A 25,599-nucleotide genomic window follows, 5' to 3' on the forward strand; every position below is an offset into this window, starting at 1 on the left:
TGAAAATTAAAATCACCCAATTTCTTCATGGAAAATGATCTTAGAAGGTGTGAAGGAGTGTATGTGTCTGTGTGTCTGTGTCTGGGGGAGGCGGGGAGTCCATCTTGATGTATAGAAGGTTGTGAAAAGCTCAGCAGGTACACAGGATGTGTACAGGATAAAACCAGACAAAATCCCAGCACTGATAAAAGGAAGTAGACACAAATTCCAACCTCCAACCAAGAAGATATTTGCAATTGATATGTTCTGTTTTTGCAATTGAGTGTCAATGAGTACCTGTCAGCCACGCTCCAGGGCAGGTCTCATGGTCAGGAATAGTGGGCCAACACAAAATGGACTCCATGTTTCTTGGCTGTTTTTTTTTTTTTTTTTTTTTTTAAATATTTTTGTACTTTTTGTTTCATTTTGTTGATTTTGACATTTTTTTGTCTTACTGTTTTTTTATTTTAGGTATTTTTGTGACAGAGATAGCATAAAGTTGGGTTGTTGGAAGGATGGGAGAGTAGCATAGGGGGAAAATATGTTGAAATATATTGTATTCAATTTTTTAAAATAAACAGTTGAGCGGAAAAGAATTGTGTTAGCCTTAGGGGTTGGCATACCAACAGAGGTAGGTGTGTGTGGGTCTGGAAACTGCTTCCTTATTAGGCTCTCGTCTTTGACCTGCCTTGAGTTAGTCACAGCTATACAGCAATATATTCATTCTGAAGGCAGTTTTATCTAGAAAGCAAAACTTCGGCTCACACAACTCTTTCGATGCTTCTGACTCTGCACGAGAAGACAAAGGACATGCTCAAAAGTTCCGTTGAAAAGTTAAAGGTATTTCTCAGTATGTTGAGAGCATGACCAAACACTTGTGCTCTGAAAACCTTCTCAGGGGACTCAGGTCCTCTTGGAATAGCAGGAAAACCTGAACTTTTGACCAGGCTTTTCTTCTGCCCAGAAACCAGATGGGTCGTGGATCAGGAAGGAGTTCAGACTCCCTCACCTCCAATTCTGGTTTCTGCTGCTTGTGGAAAGCAAGCACTCAAGACAGCCCAGACCTACGGACTCTAGGACCCAGAGGCTGCGCACGGGCCAGCTTGGTTGACGGCCTCCTGGCGTGCTGGGGCTGCTGCGGTCAGAAGGCGCGTGTTCGCGACCCGCCCGGAACAGTGTCCCCAGCGCCACCGCGAGCTTGTGGCGCGCGCTGGCGGCTGCGCACGGTGCGCGTGGGCGTGTCCGAGCGGAGCCACGCTGCCCGCCCCACCCCCTTGTGGCGGTTGCCCCCAGGCTGGGCTCTGGCTTGCGCGGGGCGTGTGGCCGGGCCCGCGTGCCCTCGGCGGGCTACGCCGCGCGCCGGCGGCTCGGGGCCGGGCATGCTGGGAACCTCTTGGTGAACCGTCACCGCCGCCGCCGCCGCCGCCGCCACCCACGGGGCGAGTCTCTGAGGCTCGGAGATGAAATTCCCGGCCTCGGTGTTAGCGTCCCTGTTCCTGTTCGTGGCCGAGACGATAGCGGCGCTGTACCTGAGCAGCACCTACCGCTCCGATGGGGACCGCATGTGGCAGGCGCTGACGCTGCTCTTCTCCTTGATGCCCTGTGCTCTGGTGCAGTTCACGCTCCTCTTCGTCCACCGCGACCTCAGCCGCGATCGGCCACTGGTGCTGCTCATGCACCTGCTCCAGCTCGGGCCCCTGTTCAGGTGCGTGTGGAACCCAGAACCCGCCCTTAGGCCACAGCCCCTGGCCGGTTCCCCCTCTACTGCCCCAGCTGGGGAAGAGCCCTTCCTGAAGGGGACAGGTGGCCAGAACCAGGGTTGACCTGCCCTGCTTGCCCAAACCTTCCCATTCCAGTCTCCGGAGATGTCCTGGATTTCAGAACCCATAGATGGAATTGCCAATGTTAACTTGAATTTGTTCAAAAAGAGCAGCAGTCTTTGCCTTTTTTTGGTTTCCTAAAAATACGTGGCTTTCTCTGTGGTCAAGTGGACTTCTGCAGGATTGGCATGCGTGGTCTTTAGAAGTTACTCTAAGCGCGGTTAAAGTCAGCCTTTATGGCTCATTTAATTTAGTTTATCAAGTACATGGCACTTAACTGTGTACCAGGCACTACTCTAAGTGCTTTGTTAAAATTTATTTAATTCATATACAGAAGTCTAGAAATTCATGCACTCTACTTTTCTCTTAGTGTGATGATTATTGTCTAGCGTGAAAACATACGGTACCAGAGATGTCTTCGGAGTCTGCCCAATTTCTAATATAGTCATGAAATCTGGGGCACAATGTGCCTTAAAGACAGGAAGTTACTATGTGTTAAGAAAAACTGTTAATGCCATTTCTCGGGGGAGAAGTTGTTGTTGCTCTTTGTGGTGCTGTGGATTCAATCCAGGGCCTGTTACAGGCTAGGCAAATGCTCTACCACTGGGCTAAATCCTTAGCCCTGAGAATTAATCTCTATGAACACAAAACAAGAAGTACACAGTCATGAAATAGACCTGATTTTAATCTCAGAACTTGAAGGGAATTTAAATGTATTATTTTCCTATCTTTTATCTTACTCGGGGAAATGCGAAAGTAAAAGTTTATGTTCAGATTAAAAAAGCATTCACAATATTAAAACTTTGCATGCTACTTTAAACACAACCGTTTTAGCTTACTGTACTGTGAAACAGTACAGTAACAGTTATGGCAAACTCAGTAAACAGGTTCCCCATTCTTCAAGAACTAGGGATTCCTAGAAAGGACAAGAAATCTATGCTGGTAGGAGTGTTGCTGACAGTCAGGGAGACATCAGAAAATTGGGTTGGGGGTACTTAGAAAGCATGGCAATCAATTAGCTAGTAGGGAACCCAGGTTCCTAAGCAAGCCCTGTGGCCCTGCTAGTGCCTCTGCTCAAGAAGTAAAGTGAGGTTTGACTTTAGACAAGGCATTCATCATTTAATGTCATCTGTGGGGAGGAAACTCATGTTTGGGTGGAGTGGCTTGGGGAACTGAGAATTCACAAAGGTTGCTGGTGCTGAGTGGTTTGGTTCACACCTCCATGCCTTAGCTGATTGACTCTCACATTTGTTCACTGTGTATCTATTATTTTGGTGCTGGAAGTTGAATCAAGGACCTTAGGCATACTAAACCCGTGCTCCGCCAATGCTATAGGTGCTCTCAATCCCTGTCCCCATTTTATACAAGGAGCAAATGAGGCTCTGGAGCATGTTCCCAAGGCTTCCTTCCAAAAGGCAATTAGGTTCATTATGTTCTTTGTGTTCTGTAAAAGAAAGTAGAGTGTTCAGTACACTTTATCAGCAGTCCATCTTCAAAGCTTTAAATAGTTCATCATTTGTGAACAAAATTTAAAAAAAATAAACAACCAAAAGTAACCAAGCAAGTAAGAATCCTCTATCATTGCTGTCATTTAGAAGTGTCTCTTAACGTTAAGAGTACCTCAAGACAAAGCTGATAGAATATTGCTTATAAAAACAGCAACTATAATCTAGAGTTCAAGGGAGTATATTAAGATGTTACGAACAGTAGAACTGAATGGCAGAGTGTGAGTTTAGGGTTTTTTCCTCCTAAATATGAACATATGACAAATTTCTTCTTTATTATATATTCTTTGGTATTCTTCAGTCATCAATGTACTTAAAAAACTTTATTAAGGAAAAGAGTCTCATATTCAAATATTAGCTGATTTATGTCAAGAAGTAATGGACCCACGATCTTTGAAATGAGATACACAAAATAAGGTTTCAAGACCCTTAGCTTGCAAATGAAAAGGAAATTTGTTGATTTTTGGTTAACAGGACTTAAAAATTATTACTGAGATTTCTTCCTAATGACAGGTTCTAATTGAACTCTGAAATCATCAGCTTTTCAGAAAGATCCAGTTATTCCCACAAACAAGGCAATCACAACACTTCTTCCCTTTTACCCCTTAGCAATGGTTTTTAGTAATATTTTCAAGTTGTTTGGGGGAAGTTTACTTCTACTCAAGTTAGGGTAGCCAAACTACCATTTTTAGGGAGATGCTGTTACTGAGTTCGTACAATATGACCCAATTAAAGTGCATATATATTTTCTTCTATATAGTGCTTGCCTGAATATGTCAGATCCTTAGTATGGGGAAGATGGAGGTCTGTAATACCTTAAACTAATGATTATGGACTATAACTGTTAGCTCACTTCTACCCCTTTATTACTTCAGGGAGTCATTGGCAGAACTATTTAGTTCATTTATTTATTATAATTTTAGTCATATATTTAAATGTTTAGCTACAATTTCTGTAGTTCTTTCTAATATGAACTTTGGATAGTGTCTTGAATTATCTTTTTTCCAATTTGAAGGAAAATCTTTAAGTTATACTAAATATTCTGGAAAAACCAAAGGGAGACTATCTTTTACCCTTTGTTTCCTATTATTCTCACAGTTATGTTAGCTTTCATAATCAGTTCAGAGGAGTAAATATAAGTGACTGACAACAGTAAATCTCCCATTTTTATTACTAGCACAATTTAGCAGACAAAATGAGAGGTTGAAAAGAAACCTAGGTTTAGAAGATATAGGTTAAAACAGTCAAAATATGTCATAGAACGTAGCAAAGTGACTCATAGTAGTATTTCTCTATAGGGAACTTAAAAAATAAAAACAATAGCAGTCCATATTTGAAAAGCATTTCTTTCCTTTGCAAAGTAAATACATCTGTAGTAAAACCCTGTGAGCTAACTGGCACAGTCTTATTTCTCTGGTCCAGGCATTGAGACTCTGGAGATTAAACAAGTAGCTTGTCAAAGGTTTCACAATATTATCTATTTAACCAGCATAGGTCTCTGATGTCACTTCTCAGAGCATGTGGCTCACATGAACATAATATATGGCTTGTAGGAAATCATAATATTTCTTTGGAAAAAGTATTTTCATTAGGGTCCTTGATACCTCAAGTCATTTGTGCTGCCACCAACATGCCTAGTTTTACCTAGGGGACAAACTGCTGTGATGATTGACAAATGAATTATATTATGCTAGAAAATGGAACTGAATGAAAAAAATGATCAAATTACTAAATATCTACAGCAAAGATCATCATGAGGTCTGCAGGCTGTGCTCCACTGGCCAAATCATGCCACCACTTGTTTTTGTAAATAAAGTTTTTTTTCTATTTTCTTTCTTTTTTAAGATTTATTTATTATGTATAAAACATTTGGCCTCCGTATATGGCTGGAGGCCAGAAGAGGGCACCAGATCTCATTACAGATGATTGTGAACCACCAGGTGGTTGCTGGGAATTGAACTCAGGACCTCTGGAAGAACAGTCAGTGTTCTTAACCTCTGAGCCATCTCTCCATCTCTCCAGCCCCCGTAAATAAAGTTTTATTGGAATATAACTATCTATAGTCATTTCTTTATATATTATTTGTCTGCAGAGGCAGAGTTGCGCAGAGACCCTGATAGCCTATAGAACCTAAAATACTTACATTACACAAAAGCTTCCTGACCAATGGAGTATGTGATATTGAAAAACTACCTTGAATAGTCTTTATGAAGGATGCTGGTCCTCTAACACTGACCTACATCCTTAGCCCTTACCTTGGGTGATTTTATTCAAGTAGTTCATGCAGAGAAACAACAATTAAAACCAACCCTCTAAGCAACATTGGAATAATTAGATAAGTCTTGGCAGAATTTTAAGAAAAAATAGTTTGTTTCTTAGTTTTTAGAAGTAGTAGTAAGTGTTTAGTAGTAGTAATAAGAGGTCTTGGGACAGTTCATAAATTTATAAGATACATTGTTTGAAGTTTTGTTAAGATATGCCAGGCATGGTGGTGTATAACTTTAATCCCAGCACTCAGAGGCAGAGGCAGGTGGATCTCTATGAGTTCGAGGCCAGCCTGGTCTACATAGTGAGCTCCTGGACAGCCAGAACAACATAGAGAAACCCTGTCTGAAAGGAGGACAAAGACAAATATATCACTTGGGGAAAGCAGTGGATTGTGAGAGGCTCCAACATTGGAGCTTCCTGTGCCATTATTTTTTTTTCTGGAAACTTTGTCATTTGCATAAATTGATCTCAAGTTTCATTTAAAAAAATTCTATAAATGATTCCTATTTTATATACTCTCCTCAAACATCAATAGAGTTTCATTTTTCTACAAACCCTTATTTCATTCATTCACTTCATAGAGCAGCTTTTAGCATGTTCTACCCTTTGCTTGTTTATTTTGGTCTTTAAAATCTCTAACTTTTATATCACAAGTAAAGAATATTTGTTAAAATAACAGAGAAACAAAATATATTTGTGCAGTAAAGAAAATAAAATCTTTAATTCAACTGCCTAAAGAGAATAATTCTTAATGCTTTGTTTTGTATCCTTGCTAGTAATTTTATGGGGTATGATTGTAAACCGTCAGGAAAAATGAACCCAAATTTCAGCAGTTTACTAATTTACAAAATTTATTTATCCTCATCAAGTCTGACCAATGTGCCAGTTGTTTAACAACTTGTTTATACAATTTCTTCTTAACAATTGGCACTTTTGAGTCACTATAATTCAGTTCTGTCATTTCACTGTTTATGTGTATGTTTGTGTGAATATATGTTTGACGGTTTCTCTTAAAATTTGCTTCCCAATTCCAGAGAACTTAGACATCAATGAGGACACTAAGAGAGACTTACATAGATCTAATCTACATGGGAAGTAGAAAAAGACAAGATCTCCTGAGTAAATTGGGAGCATGAGGACCTTGGGGGAGGGTTGAAGGGGAAGGGAGCAGAGAAAAATGTAAAGCTCAATAAAAATCAATTTACAAAAAGGAAAAAAAAAGAAACTGAAAAAAATTGCTTCCCTTATCAAATATGATAAAATATTTTTTCAAATATGATAAATTATTTTTATTTTAATAAATTAGATTGTTATGGATTGAATCCAGGGCCTAATACATGCTGAGCAGACTATATCCCAAGCCCAGGATTTTAATTTCTTTGAAAAAGTAAATTTGATTGTGTATTTGTGTGTCTGTATTTGCGTGCATGTACACATGTCTCACACATACCTTGGTGCATGTGTGAAGGTCAGAGGACAACTTGAGAGTCTATTCTCTTCTTTCATTACTTAACAGAAACCCAGGGATTAAACTCAAGTGCTCGGGTTTGGTAGCAAGCACCTTCACCCACTAAGCCATCTCACCAGATGCTATTTATATTAGACATTTTCCTGAACTGTTGGTCTTGAGAACAACATAGTGTTTAATTGAATGGATGTGCTAGTATATATTTATTTATCCTTTCATTTTGAGGACCTCTAAAATAATCCCATTATTTTGCTATTAGAAATGATGCTGATTTAAATTCTTCTGTAAGGTTTCTTTGTGAGCTGGTATATCAGAAACTATCATGTGAACTAAAAGCACAACATAAATATTGTTGTGTAACATATTGTATTTATTCTGTATATGCTCCATTATCCCGTCTAGATAGTGAGCACCTCTGAATGAATGGAGTGGGAGTCTTCAAGCTAGCTAGTAAAGTACATCTACTATCATCACCTCTTTGGGAATGAATATCACGACCGCTTTAACCTCTCTTCTAAACCTTGTGGTCAAACAATATTAACAGGGGTGTTCATTGTCAGTCAAAGGTTTAAATTTTGGAGGAGGTAGCCTTGAATTCATGAACTAAAAAGTATTATCTTTTTTCTTCCGAACAAACTAGACTATACTGCCATGTCTTGATAAAATATATTAAAGCATCTTTGATTGAAAACATATTACAAGATAGATAGTAGACAGATTTAGTAAACTACATCTGCTGTCATCACCACTTTGAGAATAAATACCATGACCATTTTATTCGATCTTCTATGCATTGCCACTTTCGATGCTCCAACAATCATCTTTGATTGAATATATATTACAAGACAGTAGACAGACTTCCCCAATACACAAACCACACACTTTCTTCCCCCTAGAAAGAAGTGAACAAAGGTAATAATTGTTGTTTCTAAAGGCAGGGCCGGTGGGCCGGCCCACGGCGGGTCCTGGAAGAGCCAAGCGGCTGCAGTTTCGGCCCCCGACATGCGGTGAGCAGGCAGGGCCAGCCCGTGGCAAGTCTGGGTAGAGCCAAGCGGCTGCAGGTTTCCCAACAGCAGGGGGTCACGCGACGGATTCCCAACAGCGGCAGGCACGTGTAAGCAGACCCATAGACACAAAAAAATAGCCATAAGCATTTATTAAATGAGGGAGGGAGAGAGAGAGAAGGAGAGAGATAGAGAAAAAAAAAGAGAAAGAGAGAAGAGAAAGAGGAAAAGGAAGAGAGAGGCAAAGATCCATGTGCACCCCAAAAGAACAGGAAGAGAAGAGAGCAAGATGGCGGCAGAAGGTCAGAGGTAGTGGGAGTGGGTGTGACTAAGGCGGGGACTGAAAGAATAACATTAATCATGAAATCTGTCCACTTCGTGTTTACCGTAAAGGTTGTTGTATTTCTTTTCATGCATCAAAAAGAAGGTTTTAATTTACTATTTCAAATTATAAATGTACTTAGGTTGTCATAGATACCTCCAGGTGATATTATAAAGCTAACAACATTCAATAAACCCAGTGAAGCCATAAAATCTAGCAGAATTGTAAGATTGTTATGAAAGTGCCTGTTTTAGGGCATAAAAGTCAATGTTTAAAATTATGGGAAAATTTGTTTTTCCTAGCATTTCATCGTGTAAGCTTTCAAACATGCAGAAGAAAATCTTATTGACTTGTACACCCAAGTACCTGCATCCTAGATTCTATAATTAACATTTTGTTTCATGTATCTTTCCATTGATCCATCCATCAAATCTATCCTCTCTCTCTCTCTCTCTCTCTCTCTCTCTCTCTCTCTCTCTCTCTCTCTCTCTCTCTCTCTCTCTCTCTCTTTGTGTGTGTCTGTGTATTTGCTTTAAACAAATCATAGCCACCAGTACTTTTTCTTTCCATCGGTGTCTATCTATAATATTATCTACAGACAAAATTTTAGACACTGGTTCCTTAAGGATGTGTCCCTAGAGCAGGCTTGGGACTCCTTAAATAAGGCATTTGCCAACCCCAGGCATGTTTGAATTTACCATGGCCAATATGGGATTATTAGGATAAAGAAATAGATAATATGCTGTGGTCTTTCAATGAATTCTAAATGCTATGCATTTAGCAACTATGTGCTATAAAAGTACCTAATTTCATTCATCTTCATGTTCCCCTCCTCCTTTCATCCCTACCTTCCTCCCTCCCTCCATCCCTGCTTCCTCCACCATCTCTCAGCCTTATTGTAGCCCAGGCTCATCTATAACTCACTGTATAGCCCACACTGGCCTTGAATGCTTGACAATTATTCTTCCCCAGCCTCTAGACTCTAGAGAGTGCTGAGATGATTAAGTGAGCCTGCACATCCTTTTTTAACTAGCCTGGTTTGTGGCATCAGTTTTATGTGCAACGTTTACACACAGCCCTGTACCCTTTAGTCTTCTTTCATAACAGGATGACAAAGTATGTGTTTTCACTATTTTATTATTGAGAGGGAAAGTTCAGAATCTAAGGGCTTTATCTACAGCTACACAGGTAATGTATGTCATCAGGAAGAAAAGCTAACCTTTTTTTTTTTTTTTTTTTTTTTTTTTTTTGGATTTTTCGAGACAGGGTTTCTCCATAGCTTTTGGTTCCTGTCCCGGAACTAGCTCTTGTAGACCAGGCTGGCCTCGAACTCACAGAGATCTGCCTGCCTCTGCCTCCCGAGTGCTGGGATTAAAGGCATGCGCCACCACCGCCCGGGCTGGGATTAAAGGTGTGTGCCATCACCGCCCGGCTAGGAAGAAAAGCTAACCATTTTTTTCCTGTGGCTCTAGAATGTTAACTGCTTCCCATTGTCTTGTTTTCTTTGCCTTGGTAGCTTTCTGTGTCACCTTTTCTTGATTCTCGCTCAATTCCCAGTGGTCTACTGGAGGCCTTGTAGAAGACTGGACCCCTAAGAACTGATCGTTAGAGCGAGTGATTTGGAGAGATTTAGAATAGCCGGGCAAGGGTTTGAGAATCAGACTAAGTGAAAACAAGATGACTGGGAAAGGACAGAATTCTGCCAGTCACTAATTGCAATGACTCATTAATTTGTTCCTAGGTGTTTTGAAGTCTTTTGCCTCTACTGTCAGTCCAACCCGAATGAAGAGCCTTATGTGAGCATCACTAAGAAACGACAGATGCCAAAAGATGGCCTCTCAGAGGAGGTTGAGAAGGAGGTGGGCCAGGCAGAAGGCAAGATGTTTACCCACCGTTCTGCCTTCAGTCGGGCATCAGTGATCCAGGCTTTCCTAGGCTCTGCCCCACAATTGACCCTCCAGCTGTATATTACCGTCTTGCAGCAGAACATCACTACTGGAAGAAGTATGTATGCATTTTTTTTTTTATTTTCTGTTTTCATTTGAGGTTCAAAATGAGAAGCAAAACAATTTTTATTTGGGTGAAATCCATTTAGATGTTCATTTGTTCTGAATCTGTGTTCTCTTTGCTAAGCTAAACTCCCAGTGACTTAAAATGGTAACACTTTTTGGAGGAGGGGGCTTATGAATCTGTATTTTGGTCAGGGCTCAAAAGGATAAGGTCATCTGTGCTCTAGTGTGGACCAGCTGAGGTGGCTCAAATATGTGGGAGTTAGAATTTATTGAAGACTCATATACTGATATGTTCTTAGAGACTCACCTCTTGTCCATGTGGGCAGAGTTTAGGCTTCCTTTACAGCATAGTACTGCTTCCAGGTGTGAAACTGAATCATTTTTGTGGTCTTGAGCCAGCTACATGATAGCTAGAGGGTTATTTTCTTTTTAATTGCAGTCTAATTTGTAAAGCAAATTCAGTAGTTTTAGTATATTTATAGTGTTGTGCCAACATAACTGTTACCTATCATTTTAGACTTTAAAATTTAGAACATAGAAGTAACCTACACATTATCAGTCACTATTTTTTCCTTGTTCTCTTATCCTTAGCAACCGCAAATTTTTTGCTGTTTCTGTGGATTTGTCTATTGTGCCTATTTTATGTAAATAACATCATGCACTATTACAAAATTTTTGTATAGTTAACAAATAACACACCCTGTCTCTGTGAAATTTCATTTTGGATAAGGTGGGCAGTCTTTGACTCCCTCAGTTTAGTCAGCAGAAGCTTGATTAAGTCACTGGGGTCTTAGAGGATGTGTTGCTCTTAAACCCAGGTTAGAATTCTAAGATTCTTCTGCTCTGAAAAGGTTCAGGCAGCTTACCATTCGTCTTGCTTGAGGGTACCCTTCTGTATTTTACTATAGGAGGTAAAGTTGGCTGTAATAAAGATTGTTCCATGGACACTTATTTTATGGCAGGTACTGTGCTGTACCTTGTAGCATTTGTTTTTCGTGGTGTCCTATGAGGTAGAGGGTGTTCTTTTCATCTGCTTGAAGAGGGAAATCATACCTACAGTCTACTAGAGTAACCGTGAGCTCAGATTAGATCTGTGTGGTTTCATTCATGGATGCAATGAGGATCTATTGAGTATGTTCTGTGTTCTAGTCTCTGCACTTGTCTCTGACGATAAAGTGTTAATGAAATGAACAGGCTCCTGTCACCTTGAAAGAAAATGACAGACGTGAAATAAATGATTAATCGTGTATTTATTTTACTTCTGATAAAGTATACAAAGTAAAAGTTAAGGAGACTTTGTGGATTCTAACCAAGGTTGGAAATGAGTCAGACTTTTCCAGAACATAGGTTTATATTTAAAAATGGCCAATGAGGCAGAGACTAAGGAAAAACAATATAGAGCATCTTAAGATTTAAAGTGTTAGCCCACATGGAATGGGAAGCCACTGATGAGTTCTAAGTGATACAGTGTCACAAGCAGATTTAGTATTAGTAAATGACCACTCTTGGAAATGAATTGGAAGATAGTCAGGGAAGGAATAGGAAGGACCGTAAGTGTGTCACTACAATGTCTAGGGGACAGTGATAATGCATTGTAGTAGAATGGTCAGAATGGATTCTTATTTATTTATTTATTTATTTAATTATTTATTTATTAAAGATTTCTGCCTTCTCCCCGCCACCACCTCCCATTTCCCTCCCCCTCCCCCATCAAGTCCCCCTCCCTCATCATCCCTAAGAGTAATCCGGGTTCCCTGTCCTGTGGGAAGTCCAAGGACCACCCTCCTCCATCCAGGACTAGTAAGGTGAGCATCCAAACTGCCTAGGCTCCCACAAAACCAGTACGTGCAGTAGGATCAAAAACCCATTGCCATTGTTCTTGAGTTCTCAGTAGTCCTCATTGTCCGTTATGTTCAGCAAGTCCGGTTTTATCCCATGCTTTTTCAGACCCAGGCCAGCTGGCCTTGGTGAGTTCCTGATAGAACATCCCCATTGTCTCAGTGTGTGGGTGCACCCCTCGCGGTCCTGAGTTCCTTGCTCGTGCTCTGTCTCCTGCTCTTGATTTGGACCTTGAGATTTCGGAATGGATTCTTGAAACGATATTAAAGATATGAAAAAGGAATGACTGATGACTAATTAGATATGAAGGTAAAGCAGAGGAGATGCTAAAGAGTATTTTCAGGTTCCTGCCACAGTTATAGTCATTGAAGCTCTCTGTACAAGAAGCAAGATTCTCTGATTTTTTTTTAATTTAAGTTTTAGAGTTTTTACAAAATGAACATATTTAAAGATTCTGTTTAAATCATGAGAAAAAAAGATGTTAAAACTACCTCAAAAAGTAGACCAAAGAACAGACCTGAAGATATAAGAAGGAGTACTGAGATGAGTGCATAAATGGGGGTGGGGGAAGTGGGGGGACTGGGGTTGGGGAGGGGGAGGGGTAACCTGTTGAGGGGTGGGGAGAAAAGGCCTCACTTTCCCAGGAGCAGTTTAAATAGACTTGGGGAGTGGTCAAGGTTCTGGTGGGCTGTCTTGGCCCTCCTCGGAGGAGGGGTCAAGGTTTTGGCAGGCAACAGGGGTGGGGCTGTCTTGCCCCTCCTTGAGGAAGGGGTCAAGGTTTTGGCGGGTTGCCTTGCCCCACCTCAGGGGAGGATTCAGGTTTGGTGGGCATAGGGGCGGGGCTGTCTTTCCACTCCTTGGGGAGGGGTTAGGCCTGAGCGTGGGCGGGAGGGGGTGAGGGCTACAAAGATGGAGGCCCAGACCAGTACTTACACTAGTGACTTCCATATGGTGGAAAGAGAGAACCAACTCCTCAAGTTGTTCCCCGACTCCCAAATGCTTGCCAGAACATTATGCTCCCCCATAAATAAATATAAAAATTTGAAAAAATCCATTAATTGATATAATGACTATATGATAAAAATAAATTTTAAGTGTTCTGTTGATGTATAGGAGTCACATGAACTGATAAAAAGGGTAGGTGTGGGAGTACATTTCTGTCATTGAACTGGAAATAGCTGTAAAGTGTCTCAGATAAAGTAAATGAGTTAAGTATATTTGTGGATGTGCTCCAAAACGGGGGGGGGGGGGGTCAGATGATCTAAAATTGTAAAATCAAAATCCTCAAGGAGATATGAACACCTGTTAAATACTTAACATGTAAATATCTGGCAGATATTAAATGAAATGGCAAATGTGATGAGCAGTTCAAAGAAGAGTAAAAACTACGAACAGGAATGGGAACACTAAGGTGACTGTATCAATTGAGAGAAAGCTAGAGTCTGATACATAACATAAAGTTTCATCCTCTGGGTAGGAGTTTTCCATTGACGCAGAGGTCTTGTCAGAATATAAAAATCAATAGAAGGGGTTCCCATCAAAAGAGGATGGAATCAGGTGGGCCTGGTGGCTTGCCTGTAATTCCAGCTGTGAAAGGCTAAGGCAGGATCTCTCAAGTAAGGTGGCTAGTAAGTAAGATTCTCTGTATTGGTGAGCTCTGACTTGAATTGAGAGATCTTGTCTCAGTAATTAAGACAGAAAAGTGATCAAGGATGATTCCAGATAACAAATTCAGGGCACACGTGCACACGTGCACACACACACACTTACACAAACACACATGCACCCACACACATGCAACATGTGCATATGTATATGTATAACACACACACATGAAAAGGTGGACAGTTTCTTTCCTAATATGGGCATTTCTGTGCTGACCATCAGAGCTCAGTGGATACCAGTGACATCATAAAGTTTGTGTTGTAACAAAGACCTCTCCTGAAGAGATACATGTGTAGTTCAGAGGGTTGGTTATTGTGAGAGACCCAGGCCAGAAGAGCCGTGGAGTTCAGCCAGTCTCTTCAAACAAGCACCATGGCTGGAAGAAGACCCAGAAGAAACATCTCCTGCAAAGGCAAAACCTCCTGCAGAAACAAAATCTCCAGCAGACGCAACATCTCCCGCTCCACCAGAGCAGAGCTTCAATTTCCTGTTAGCCGGGTAGATCACTACCTGAGAGAGGGCAAGTATTCCCGCCGCCTGAGCTCTTCTGCACCAGTATTCCTAGCCGGTGTGCTCGAGTACATTGTATCTAACATCCTTGATCTGGCTGGCGAGGAGGCCCACACCAACGGCAGGAAGCGCATCGCCCCAGAACACGTGTATCAAGTCGTAGAGAACAACGAGCAGCTCCACGAACTCTTCGGAGACCCCGGATCTGTGGACGAAGAGACGTCAGAACTCGATGAGAACTAATGGTGCCTAGGTCTCAGAGGTTGGAGGGTCTACCACCCCTTCAACCTCAACCAGTCACAATGTTGTTCTAACTGGGGGACTAATCAAACATGCTATTAAAGCATCTAAACTGAAGTCGCTGGTTCTGACTCTTTTTTGTTTGTCGTTTGGGCTAGAGAAATACCCAGGAGGGTGGTGGTGTGTTTGGAGCTGTGGTCAGTATTTGGAATTTGATTTCCAAGGGAAATTTCTAATGGGGGACTGTGTGAGCAGTGGTCTCGGTGGGAAGAGGTAGTCAAGAGAGAAAGTAAAGGTCTTGATAAGAGAAAGGGGTCCTGGTGAGGTGTGAACACAGGTGGCCCCGGTAGGAGGATTTGGCTGTGGTAGAGGACAGAGAAGCAGTCCTGGGAGGCTGTGAGCATGGAAAGCCTTGGGAGCCTAGAAATTTGGGTTGGGCCTCCTAGGCACATTGGATTCCCAGTGCAATGGTGCTAACTGGAGAGGGGTGGATGAGGACATGGACTGTGGTAGGAAATGCTTCTTTGGAGGGAAGATCTCAGGTCAGAAGACTTGGGATAGAGGAGACCATGGAAAGTGGAACACCATTGGCATGAGCTTTGAGAGTCTGAAGTGTTCACAGAGCACTGAACAGTGATGGTGAAACCAGAAGGAAATGCGCAAATTAGGAAATATAATCTGTTTTTTTTTTTTTAGATTTTAATTTTTTTGCCTTGTTCTGAAAGGTTTGAACAAGGATTAGTAGGTATAGTACTAAGATTCTGTGTGGAATGTATGTATAAATGCTTTTATATCATTCTTTTTTCTTGGGGAAAGGTCCCTCTACATAGCCCTGCCTGTCCTGAAACTCACTATGTAGACCATGTTGGCCTCAAACTCACAGAGATAGACCTGCCTGTGTCTCTCAAGGTCTGGGACTAAAGTCATGCACCTCCAGTCTTAGGCATACTGGTAAACTAAATAACAATAGTATATAAATGCAGTTACTTAACTAACATATAATTTAAGCAGAACATTAATGAACCTATACAGATCTTCAGTTGTGAGCTGAATGTCAGTGTCATTCTCAGAAGGAGGCTGTGGGTTGTCAGTGGTGGTGCATGTCATAGAGCAACACAGTGTCATCAGAGGTTGAGCCTGTGTCTGAAGAGTTTTTCTTAATTATATAGAAATTCTGTCCCTGGTGTTTCACAGAAAGTCCTTGGGATTATTATTAACACTCTCGAGTGCTGCTTGCACTTAGCTCTAGGACCCAAATCAAGTGTGCCAACAATCTATGCCCCTGCCTGTGAATGTCCACACTTGAAGTTTTCACTGTTCATCAGGTCCTGGTATGCCCCCTATGCTGCTGTTGGCCCTTTAGACAGGACTTCTCAGAGGATTTCCAGTCAACTTTCACAACAGAATCAGAAGACTTCAGTTTCAGGTCCCAGTGCACCACTTTCTTTCCATGTGATCTTGGACATTCCCTGTTTCCTCTGGGCAGTGAGTTCTTCATGTGGAGCTTAGAAGAATCTCCCCTCTTTGGTTTCCTATAATAGTTGCATAGTCCTTTCCTGTCCCCACATGCTCAGGCCACTTTTCCAAAAAGCAGCTAGCTGTGCCTGGTGCTCAGTGACTGTTGGGAATTGGAACTACTAGCTATGACTACCACCCTCTACTGTCCAAGGGATAGGACAGTAAAGCACTAACTATGCAGAGGACAGAGGCAGATGGCAATGAGTACAGTGAGCAGGCTTTGCTTCTCTTCTTTGCTCTTTCTGGTGGTTCCCTATGCCTGGCTTAGTAGTAGTAGAAAAACACAACTTTCTTTGATGGATTTACAGGAATAATAATAGAACGAAGTGCCAGAATTGTGCTTATGGATCTGGAAGATGTACTTATAAAATCTGAAACCGCTTTCGCCACACAATCCCCAGTGATATTTTTGTGTGTGTCAAAACCCTACTCCCAAGATTTCTGCCACACACATATTCATGATTCCATGGAGAGCTATGAAGTGTATTTTCTTTGTAAAGTCTCTTATAAAACACCAATTTATTTTTTTAATTAACTTCTAAGTATTGAGTTTCATTATGACATTTTCAAATATAGCTTGTTTTTCTTGATCCCCTAGAGCCTCTTCTCCATTCTTCCATCAGCCTCAGAGCATCCTATAAACTTATCTCATTCTCCCCTGCTCATTCCTACTGCATCTTCCCTCTCCCCAGCAACCTCAGGGGAGATGGACAACTCCCCTGATCACAGGATGAAGATGTTTTTAACCTCCTCCCTTCCCTGCAGTGAAGCATCTCTATATCCAGACGTTCTGAGTTTCTTCTAGTTCTGTGACCTTCGGTGACAATAGTCATTGTATTCAGAGCTCTATTCTCAAAGAATGTTTTTGGTCAGAGCTGGCCTGTTTCTTGAGCCTGGACTATTAGACTGGTTAGATAGCTGTCTGACTTTTAAACACCATTTATTTGTCTTATGACTGACATATTATAATCTAAAACATGACCTCCTGGGTGTGTAACATGACAGCATGCCAGTTGAATTAACTTAGTATAAAAGGAGCTATAGTAGGTGGGTTAAACATGTCAGATGAACAGCCCTATGCAATCAGTCAGATCATCACCTTACAGTCCATGTAGTAGTGTAAGAGTACAGCCTTCCTAGTCTCTCTGAGACTCTGCATCTTTCCTGCGGTTGACTTTGAAGATTGCATTTGATTCAGCCTGGCTAGCAAAGTCTTTGCAGCATCAAGAGACTTGGGAGGATCAATCAGCAAGGTTACTGAGCTCCGTTTATGTATTGTGCTCAGCTGTGCCTACAGGTTTCATAGGAAACATGGGGCCCGTGAACAGCATAGCAGATGCTTAAATGCATTTCCATGTTAGATACCTTTTACATTAGTTACCTTTTATTGCTGCAATAAAATACTGTAACCAACTTAAGGAAGAAAGAGTTTCTTTGGGGCATAGTGAGGAAATACAGGACCGTAGCAAGATCAGAACTCAGTAGGGCAAATAGCAAATCCTGTAGCTCCATGTCTGGTGTCTAAGGCTTTGCTTTCCAAAGGCTTGGATGCCTCCACTCCTCCAGCTTTTTTTCCCTGGGATGAACCACTACCTGTATGCTGCTCTCATTGGCAGATGCTTCACATCTCTGGTGTCTCTGACATTCTCTGGACTTCACTGAAACCCACGCTGCACCTTCACAGCTTCATGCAATGGCCTCTCAGGGCCCCCAGCCTATTGCCTTTTCGTAGTGACTCCAGATCTTCCATACTTTGCCCAGCCTTGGTGGCTCTCTGGAACCACAGAGGAAGATTCCATGACCCCTTCACTTTTTTATCTTTCATGCCTCCAAAGCCAGCACCACATGGTTGACATTCATAAATTCAGATGCCTGCTTTAGATGGGCCCTCACCCCCTTGGACCACTCTAAAGATAGCTTTTATGTGCTTTCTAGGAAGAGAAAACCTGTTAGGCTCTCTTTTGTAAGTAGAAGCTCTAGCTAGGCAGGGTTTTGCTCTGAGGGTCCCATTCTTACCTCTACAGTATAGAGCAGGATTCTCTGAGGCTATCAAATCCTGGAGGAGGTAAACAGATGATGGAAGTTTCCATAGTTAGTGGGCAGCCAAGTGAGAATAAGAGTTCAGCTCCTACCTGTTGTTCTCGAGACTCTTTCCTGGACTCTGCCCTAAAAGGAGACTTACAGTAAAGGGTTTGGTGTTCTCTTCTAGACAAATGAAGCTCCTCAGTACTCAGATAGCAGGGTCTGTCTGATTTCTAGGAACACCCTCAACAACTCATTTTCAAGAACATCTGCTGGTATCTTACTTGGGGTACAGGTTAGGAAAAATGGACTGAGTTGGGCTTTGTTAACCAAAATCTTATTCTGCTGGAGATGGTGCTGACTTTCCAGTATTGACTGTTGTGTAACTTACAAATAGTTTACGTGTGTGTTTAGCCCACATGTATGCCTGTGCACTACATGTGTGCATCTCTCCTGGTGGTGAGAAAGGGGTGTCATATCCCCTGGGATTGTAGTTACAGCTGGTTGTGAACTGTCATGTGGGTACTGGGATTAGAACCTGATTATATGGAAGTAGTCTTGACCTCTGAGTCATCTTTCCAGCCCCTGCTATTTTTTCTTTTTCTTTTAAAAATTTATTCATTTCTTTTACATCCTGACCCAAGTTTCCCCTCCATCCTATCCTTCCTTTCCCCCTCCCACTTCTCTCAATCCATTCCCCCTCTGTTTCTTTTCAGAAAGGGGCAGGCCTGCCATGGGTATCAACAGAACATGACATATCAAGTTGTGTTAGGACTAAGCACTTCTCCTTGTATTAAGACTGGGAAAGGCTACTCAGTATGAGAACTAGGTTCCCAAGAGCCAACCAAAGCATTAGGGACATCCTCTGCTCCCATTGTTAGGAGTCCCACGAGTAGACCAAGCTACACACTGTCACATATAAGTAAATGGCCTAGGGTGGTCCCGTGAATGCTCCCTGGTTGTTGGTTCCGACTCTGTGAGTTCCTATGAGCCAGGTTAGTAGTTTCTGTTAGTTTTCTCGCCATGTCATTGATCCCTCTGCCTCCTACAGTCCTTCCTCCCTCTCATCAGTAGGATTCTCTGAGCTCCGTCCAATATTTGGCTGTTGGTCTCTGCATCTGTTTCCATCAGTTACTGGATGGAGGCTTGCTGATAACAATTGGGGTGGTCACCCATCTGATAACAGGAGATGGCCAGTTTAGCCTACATATCCAGTATTGCTAGGAGTCATAGCCAAGTCATCTTTGTAGATTCGTGTAGATTCCTTTGTATAAGGTTTCTACCTGACTCCAAAATAGCCCCTTTCCAGTCATCTCTTTCAGTATTTTTACACTTCACATCCAAACCCAATCCTTCAATTTTCCATCCCAATCTGCCCCTAGTTCACCTAAGAGATCTCTTCCATTTCCCTTTCCCAGGGAGACCCATGCATTCCACCTAGCAGACCCTGGTATTAAACTGACCGCTTTGGTGTTCTGAAAAGGGCTTACATAATGGTATGAGCCTGCGTCTAAGAGCTTCTTCTCTACAGTCACTGAAGTCCATTTTCACTGAACTCTAAGACAGTTGTTGGTTCATTGTAGATAAAAAAAATAGCCAGAGGTGACTGAAACTTAACTGTTGATTTCTAATAGTTTTCCCAACTAGACAGTCAGGTGGGAGTGCACAGTAAATATAATACAAATGATATGATAGTAATAGAAAAAGTGATATGCACAATAAGATAAACTAATTTAAAAGAAGTATTTTGGTCATAATGTTCCAGTTGGAATGATTAAGCATATTTTCAAAGACACATTTACTAGTTTCTAGGTGTGTATGTTTTTAATAAAGTGTAATATGTGTCTTCGTTCAAAACTTACTGTTAAAAGATATTTAGTAAAATTTTAAAAAGAAATATTTAATTTTTTTAATTTACTGAAATAACAACTTCTAACACTATAATGTTTTGCCTTATATCATGAGGAAGCACCAACTGGACCCTGATACTTAGAAGTGGGGCTCTAGACATTTCCCACATAACTTAGAACTTTAATACTCTGTCCCCCAGTATCTGATATTGGTTCCCAGATGACCCTTGTTGATATGAAGATCTGATTCATGCTTAAGTCCAGTTTATATAGTGGTGTTATATTTATTTATAGTATACACCCATATCTCCCTATATTTTATCTCATTTTATTTTATTTGAACAGTACCTTGCTATATTGCCTAGACTGATCTCATATTTGTGAGCTCAAATGATCCCCCTGCCTCAGATTCCTAACTATCTGGGACTACTACAGGCATACACTACCACTTGCCTATAATTCATGTCAGCTCTAGGCCATTTATAAAAACACAATGTAAATAGGATGTAAATAGCTTTCATTCTATATTGTTTAGGGAAGGATGACAAGGAATTATACCTCTTCAGTACATACGTATTATTCTAACATTTTTGGTCTTTAGTTGGTTGAATTGCAGATGGAGAAGCTGTGCATAAAGACTCCTAACTATACTTGTATCAACACCGTTTTTCCTACTGAAGTTAATATAGACATGACTAGGCACCTCTTTTGTTTTGATGTTTTTTTCTGTGACTTATCAATCCTGACATAGCAAATGAAAGTAATTTTTTAAACATCACTCTTATAAATTGAAAGAACAAACTTTTTGTTTCCAACATTTCTTTGGAAATCTTAAACACAAGTTTATCCATGAAAGATAACATCGATTTTTTTTTTTACTGTGTTTTTCATTTTGGGTTTGATTTTGGAAGAAAAAATTAACCAGTTGCTAGGAGGTTTGAGTTGTACCTTGGTTTTCTAGTAATCAAAGTGAAAATATTTAGATAAGTATTAAAAAATTTTAGCATATTTATAAATGTAAGCTTTGCAGTGGTTTATTTTTTTCGCTTTTTTTTGTTTTTGTTTTTGTTGTTGTTTTAAAAAGAATAGTCAAGGACATGATCGTTTTAGAGGGAAATCCCTGACTGTGATCGGAAATTCAATCTTTGCTGTTTGATCATCATTATATAGAAAATATGTTATACTGAATAATGTCTCCTCCAAAGATATTCAGGTTCTGACCTCTGGAATTTGTGAATGTCACTTTATATGGCAAAGAGAATTTATGGATAATGAGACTGCCAAGTTTATTATAACACCCAGATAGGACTTTAAGGTTATGAAGAAAGAATACAGTTTGAGGACTGAAGAAGCAAGATGATGAAGGAAAGGGGCCGAAGTCAAAGAATGTAGCTGAAAAATCTCAAAAAGCCAAGAAAATAGATTCTCATCTAGAGTCCAGGGTAGGAGCATAGTTGTTTACTTTCCAAAGTATAAGAAAATAAATGTATTCTGTGTTAAACTACTAAAGTTAGGTAATTTGTTACCGTAGTCATAGAAAACTAATATAAATAATGTTTTAGTAATTTATGATAAGAGCAGATTAGTACCCCCAAAACTGTCATTTTTATAGAGAAAAAAAAAACAGTTTTTAGCTTGTTGTGATAAAGAAGCCACAGGTACCTACTGATAAATATAATAAAAATAAGATAGCATTGTAATTTTGAACTCTCAGCAGCTGTGATTACCTATGCAAGATTAGACCACCAACATTCCCTCATGGAGGAGGCAAGAGGCCCTTCCCTCCCTGAGGGCTTAATGGCAGTTAAAAGGCTGTTTGGCAAGATGAAGAGAGGATCCATAAGCCAAGCAATGCAACTGTAGAGGGCAGCTTCATGAGATCCTCCCCCTCCCTGAGGAGATGCTGGCAGTTAACTGTTACTGGGGAGGGAGAAGGCAGTCAGTTACCTTAGGGATTTAACCTCAGGTAAATTAACCTGTGGTACTGTAAAATCATTCTTAATTCATGGGTTTACATATACACAAAAAGCTTTTGCAAAATTTTAGTGCTTATTTTTTATTCCTTTTTATGATTCTTTTACAGTTTTCTATAATGCTCAAGTTTTTCATTCACTATTATTATTATTGCATCATAGAGCAGCAAATCACTGTGCTTTAGGGCAGAAACACTATCATTTTTGCCCTTAAAATATTCCTAGCACTCGGGAGACTGAAGCAAGAGAATTGTCATCAGTTCAACAAGGCCAGTCTGGAAGACACAAGTTCAGGTCAGCCTGAGCTACAGTGTGAGACTCTGTACCAAAAAATAAACCTTATTTTCTTGATATTCCTAGAAGAATTTCATTCACATATTATAGCTGTAAAGTGTGGTTCCTAAATAAAGAAGAGTGGTGGAAAATGATAAATTATGTCCTTTCATTAGACTTAGTAGGTCTCATGGGTACACTTTATGCATCCCTACACCACTTATTTCCCTTCCATAATGTGGCAGAAATGATCGTATTCATTTACAGACCCAAAGATATAATGACTCTAGTGTGGATATTATGTTTACCCATCTATTCCCAGTGTTCTATCTTACTTGGAAATTATCTTTGGAAAGCACACAGAATATCTTATCTTTAGTTTTCTAAAAACCCCAGAAAAACCTCAGTATTTCTAAAATACTGATCAAAATAACCCACTACAATGTCTTATAGTAATTCCATAAAACAATGATTAATTTTTCAACATAAATTTAGACTTTGATAATCTTAAATACTTGCTAATGGTAATTCTAGCTCATTTGATCATGAACATGTATATTTTAGAAAAACATTTCCAAGAAACATGAGAGAAACAATTAATAAATGGGACCTCCTGAAACTGAAAGGCTTCTGTAAAGCAAAGGACATGGTTAACAAGACAAAACGACAGCCTACAGAATGGGAAAAGATCTTCACTAACCCCACATCAGACAGAGGTCTGATCTCCAAAATATACAAAGAACTCAGGAAATTGGTCATCAAAAGAACAAATAATCCAATAAAAAATGGAATACAGACGTAAACAGAGAACTCTCAACAGATGAATCGAAAATGGCTGAAAGACACTTAAGGAAATGTTCAACATCCTTAGTCATCAGAGAAATGCAAATCAAAACAACACTGAGATTTCATCGTACACCTGTAAGAATGGCCAAGATCTAAAACACTGATGACAACTTATGCTGGAGAGGTTGTAGGGAAAAGGGAACACTTCTGCATTGCTGGCGGGAATGCAATATGGTATAGTCCCTTTGGATGTCAGTGTGGCAATTTCTCAGAAAATTGGGAAACAACCTTACTTAAGACCCAGTAAGGGCTGGAGCGATGGCTCAGTGGTTAAGAGCATTGCCTGCTCTTCCAAAGGTCCTGAGTTCAATTTCTGGCAACCACATGGTGGCTCACAACCATCTGTAATGAGGTCTGGTGCCCTCTTCTGTCCTACATACAGACAGAATATTGTATACATAATAAATAAATATTTTTAAAAAAAGACCCAGTAAAACCACTTTTGGGTATATATCCAAAGGATGCTCAATTGTGCCACAAGGACATGTGCTCAACTATGTTCATAGCAGCATTGTTTGTCATAGCCAGAACCTGAAAACAACCTAAATGCTCCTTGACCGAAGAATGGATAAAGAAAATGTGGTACATTTTCACAATGGAGTACTAAACAGCAGAAAAAAATAGCAACATCTTGTATTTTGCAGGAAAATGGATGGAGCTATAAAACATTATTTTGAGTGAAGCAACCCAGATCCAGAAAGACAATTATCACATGTACTCACTCATAAGTGGTTTTTAAACATGAAGCAAAAAAAAAAAAAAAAAAAAGCCCACAAATCACATTCCCATAGAACTTAGACAACAATGAGGACTCTAAGAAAGACTTACATAGATTTAATCTACATGGGAACTAGAAAAAGACAAGATTTCCTGAGTAAATTGGGAGCATGGGGACCTTGGCAGAGGGTAGACGGAGAGGGAGAGGCTGGGAGGGGAACAGAAAAAAATGTAGAGCTCAATAAAAAAAATCAACAAAAAATATAATTTTGTAATTATTATGTGTAACATTGATAATTCATAGAAGACATACTTATTTTATTAAACTCTTAAATCTAGATCTATTTTTAAAAATTTTAAAAAATCAGAAGCCTCGTAGTCAAGATTTCAAATAGGGTTTGATTGTTCATAGCTACATAGTGAGGTTGAGATAGACCTTCTCTCAAAAAAGAAGCATCCCTCCTAACAATGCCAAACCAACAGAAACAATTTATATTATCATATTTTTGAAGGGAAAATATTGCAATTTCAATGTAGATTGTATTCTCTGTATCAGTGACCTGACAGCATATAGTCCAGAGCTGGCAAACAATAGGGCCTCAGAAAACCACAGGGGATACATTGCCCCAGAATTCAGCTATAGCAGCAAATAACTATGGGTACCATCTCTTCTTTTGGACTTAGGCAGTATAATTGATGATGAAATGTTCCAGTCTAGTAAGAAATGCTGATTCTTGAGTTTCAGAGTTTGGCCAGGGCCATTGTAGCCCTATTTTTTGACAAAAGCACAGCACAGCTCAGAAAAATCATATGTTAATACCTTCCATCAGCAAATACTACCACAGACGTTAAACGTGTAAATGTGCTTTAGACTTCTCTCACATTACAGCATCTAAGAGTGGACACACCATTGGGATTATTAACATTCTGTGTGAAGTCGGGAATGGATAAAATGGGCAGATTCTTGGTACTCTGATTCTTGGGTACATGTCCTTCCTTGCAGCTGTGGTAAAAGTTTTGGTGCACATTGTCCCACTGTGAGTACATGCCCTAGCACACACTACAGTATTTTCGTTTTCTTAGGACTTTTGTCTGTGCCAGAGAATATAGCTTCGGTACTGCTGGGCACTGTATGAAAGATAACATTGGATCAGTTCAAAACTAAGGGAAATGGCAGTTAATGGACAGTGCTTCAGACTATATCAGATGACTGGGATCCAATGTAGATGAGCCTCTGTGGATTCCCAGTAGGCATGAATATCATGCAGTAACTGGAGCAGTAACCAGCTTAATGATGTCTCTATTGGGCTTGTGTTTTTCCCTCTTGCCTTCCCTAACTCCTTCATTCTGTTTTCTTGGCCTGCCTCCCAAATGAACTTTTTTGTCTCAAACTTTAGCATTTGAGAATAGGCATCTGAATAGAGATGATAATTTGAGTTATGGCACATACAACTGTGGAAATTTTATTTTATTGCTTGTTTCCAGAACCAACTCCACTTTATGAATTAATTTAAATACACTAGCTTTAATTCCTACCTTCTTAGAGACAAATTAGGAGGATGAGTTAGAGGATAGTCTTTTGTGTTTATATGTAGTCCTTTACATGAGTTAATAACTGAAATTATACATTTCAGTTACCCTGTCCATCTCAGGTTTTTACATGCGTACTCAGTTGCACACATATACACAAAGATCTTCAAAATGTCTAAAATGGACTACATTGGAATGCTGACATAGTTAGAATATGGGTAATTGTCTCTTTTTTATA

The 25,599-nt window shown here is 40.2% G+C and overlaps 1 protein-coding gene across 1 annotated transcript in view; it reads left to right on the forward strand.

Annotated features, from left to right (window-relative positions):
* Positions 1-1,246: 1,246 nt before the first annotated feature.
* Xk (X-linked Kx blood group antigen, Kell and VPS13A binding protein) overlaps positions 1,247-25,599 on the forward strand; it is a 51,591-nt gene continuing 27,238 nt past the window's right edge. Inside the window, exons 1-2 of the mRNA XM_057760364.1 lie at positions 1,247-1,684; positions 10,108-10,370. Coding sequence (XP_057616347.1) covers positions 1,440-1,684; positions 10,108-10,370 — 508 coding nt within the window. The 5' untranslated portion in view covers positions 1,247-1,439. The remainder of the gene's footprint in view (positions 1,685-10,107; positions 10,371-25,599) is intronic.

Source organism: Chionomys nivalis, chromosome X, assembly GCF_950005125.1.
Source record: "Chionomys nivalis chromosome X, mChiNiv1.1, whole genome shotgun sequence".
Classification (NCBI taxonomy): Eukaryota; Metazoa; Chordata; class Mammalia; order Rodentia; family Cricetidae; genus Chionomys; species Chionomys nivalis.